General features: G+C 66.3%; 1 protein-coding gene across 1 annotated transcript; it reads right to left on the bottom strand.

Moving 5' to 3' along the window:
* Nucleotides 1–555: 555 nt before the first annotated feature.
* On the bottom strand, nucleotides 556–1446 carry LOC112123218 (potassium voltage-gated channel subfamily A member 7-like; the record flags this gene model as incomplete). The annotated part of the gene is made up of 1 exon (XM_024221877.2): nucleotides 556–1446. A coding segment is annotated over one exon (891 nt), but the record flags the coding sequence as incomplete, so codon positions are not given.
* Nucleotides 1447–1823: the final 377 nt, after the last annotated feature.

The following is a 1823-nucleotide window of genomic DNA, read 5'->3' as shown; positions in this document are numbered from 1 at the left end:
AAGTGAGACACTGGGGTGGGAGACAACCCCAGTCCAGCACATGAAACATAGTCACAATGTCCCCGGGGCTCTGGCCGCCTCCCCGGCCCCTGCCCCTGGCCCTCCACCTCTCCAACGGCTGAGATTGTATTGCCCTGCAAAGCTCGCTCAGATACCTTGGCAAGACGCCTTCCCTTATTTATCCCCACGCTTGCTATTTGGGGCTCGGTGGCGTGGGGTATGTTCCAGGGCGCTCTCCAGCAGATGTAACCCGAGAACATGCTGAGGTGAGCTCAGCAAGTGCCCCGGGGCCAGCTGCTCTCAGTCAGGGAGCGGGAGACGGGACTGGGGGCGGGGGAGGCCTCGGTACCGGGCCGGCTGCAGCCAGAGCTTTCTGGCCAGGCGAGGGGGGCAGTGTCCGTGCCAGGAGACACCCCCCACTCCCTCGCCCCTCTCTGGTTAGAGACAGAGTGGCCAAACCCAGGACCCAATCTCGTCTCCCACCGCCCAAGAGAGGCGCCGAGGAGGGGTGGGGGCGGCAGGTTGGAAGTTGGGTGGGGAGAGGCGCCAGCAGGTTCACACCTGGGTCACCAAGCCCCGGTTCGGTTGTTGGGGCTCCAGCAGGACCGTCTGGCTGCTGGCCGAGGCCACCATCCCGTCCAGGAGCCGGCAGCTGGGCAGCGCCAGGGCCCCATCTCCACAGTATGTCTCCTCCTTCCCGCAGGCCTTCTCCTGGCGGGCGGGCAGCAACGGGGAGGGCAGGCGGCCAGGGCAGCCGGCCACGTGGGTGTACTGGCCCTGCTCCTCGCCTTCCGTCTCCCGGTGGTAGAAGTAGGAGAAGTTGGAGACGATGACGGGCACCGGGAGGGAGATGGTGAGGACCCCGGCGATGGCGCACAGCGAGCCCACGATCTTCCCGCCCACCGTCACGGGGGACATGTCCCCATAGCCCACTGTGGTCATGGTGACCACGGCCCACCAGAAGGCCTCGGGGATGCTGGTGAAGTTGGTCTCGGCGTGGTCGGCCTCGGCGAAGTAGACGGCGCTGGAGAAGAGGATGACGCCGATGAAGAGGAAGAAGATGAGCAAGCCCAGCTCCCGCATGCTGGCCTTCAGCGTCTGGCCCAAGATCTGCAGCCCCTTGGAGTGGCGCGAGAGCTTGAAGATGCGGAAGACCCTGACCAGCCGGATGACGCGGAGGATGGCCAGCGACATGGCCGGCTGGCCCACCCCCCGCTGCCGGGCGAACTCCGTGCCCAGCGCCACGAAGTAGGGGATGATCGCCACGAAGTCGATCATGTTCATGATGTCCTTGAAGAAGGCCGGCTTGCTGGGGCTGGCCAGGAACCGCACCGCCAGCTCGAAGGAGAACCAGCAGATGCAGATGGTCTCGACGATGAAGAAGGGGTCGTCCAGCTGGCTCTTGGGGGTGTGCATGTGGCTGCTGTTAGCCCGGTGATGGGGGACCTGGCGGGGACATGTGACGGAGGAAGGGGTCAGGGGGAAACCCAGCTGGGGGGGAAGTCTGGCCCGCGGGGAGGAGGTGGCATGCAGCCCAGGTCATCCCCGCCTCCCTGCAGGGAATCCCCCGCCAGCAGCGTCAGCAAATTTACATCAATTATCGGCCCCCGCCAGGCGCCAGCAGCCTGGGAGCGAGGTGGGGGGAGGTCACCCAGCCCGGGGGGTGTGAGAGGGCGGAGGGGGCTGGGTGGCTGGCACCGCACAGGGCCGATAATCTGCAGGTGGCTCCTAGGCAGGACCCACACAGCCAGGCCAGTCAGCACCATCCCTGACCCAGTCTGCCAGGAACCAGGCCCCCCGCAAGCAGGCAGCGCTCCGGGGCT

This window comes from Terrapene carolina, unplaced genomic scaffold, assembly GCF_002925995.2.
Source record: "Terrapene carolina triunguis isolate 2854851 unplaced genomic scaffold, T_m_triunguis-2.0 Scaffold34438, whole genome shotgun sequence".
Lineage (NCBI taxonomy): Eukaryota > Metazoa > Chordata > Testudines > Emydidae > Terrapene > Terrapene triunguis.
The sequence above is the reverse complement of the archived record's forward strand: the minus strand, read 5'-3'. Positions and strand labels throughout refer to the sequence as shown.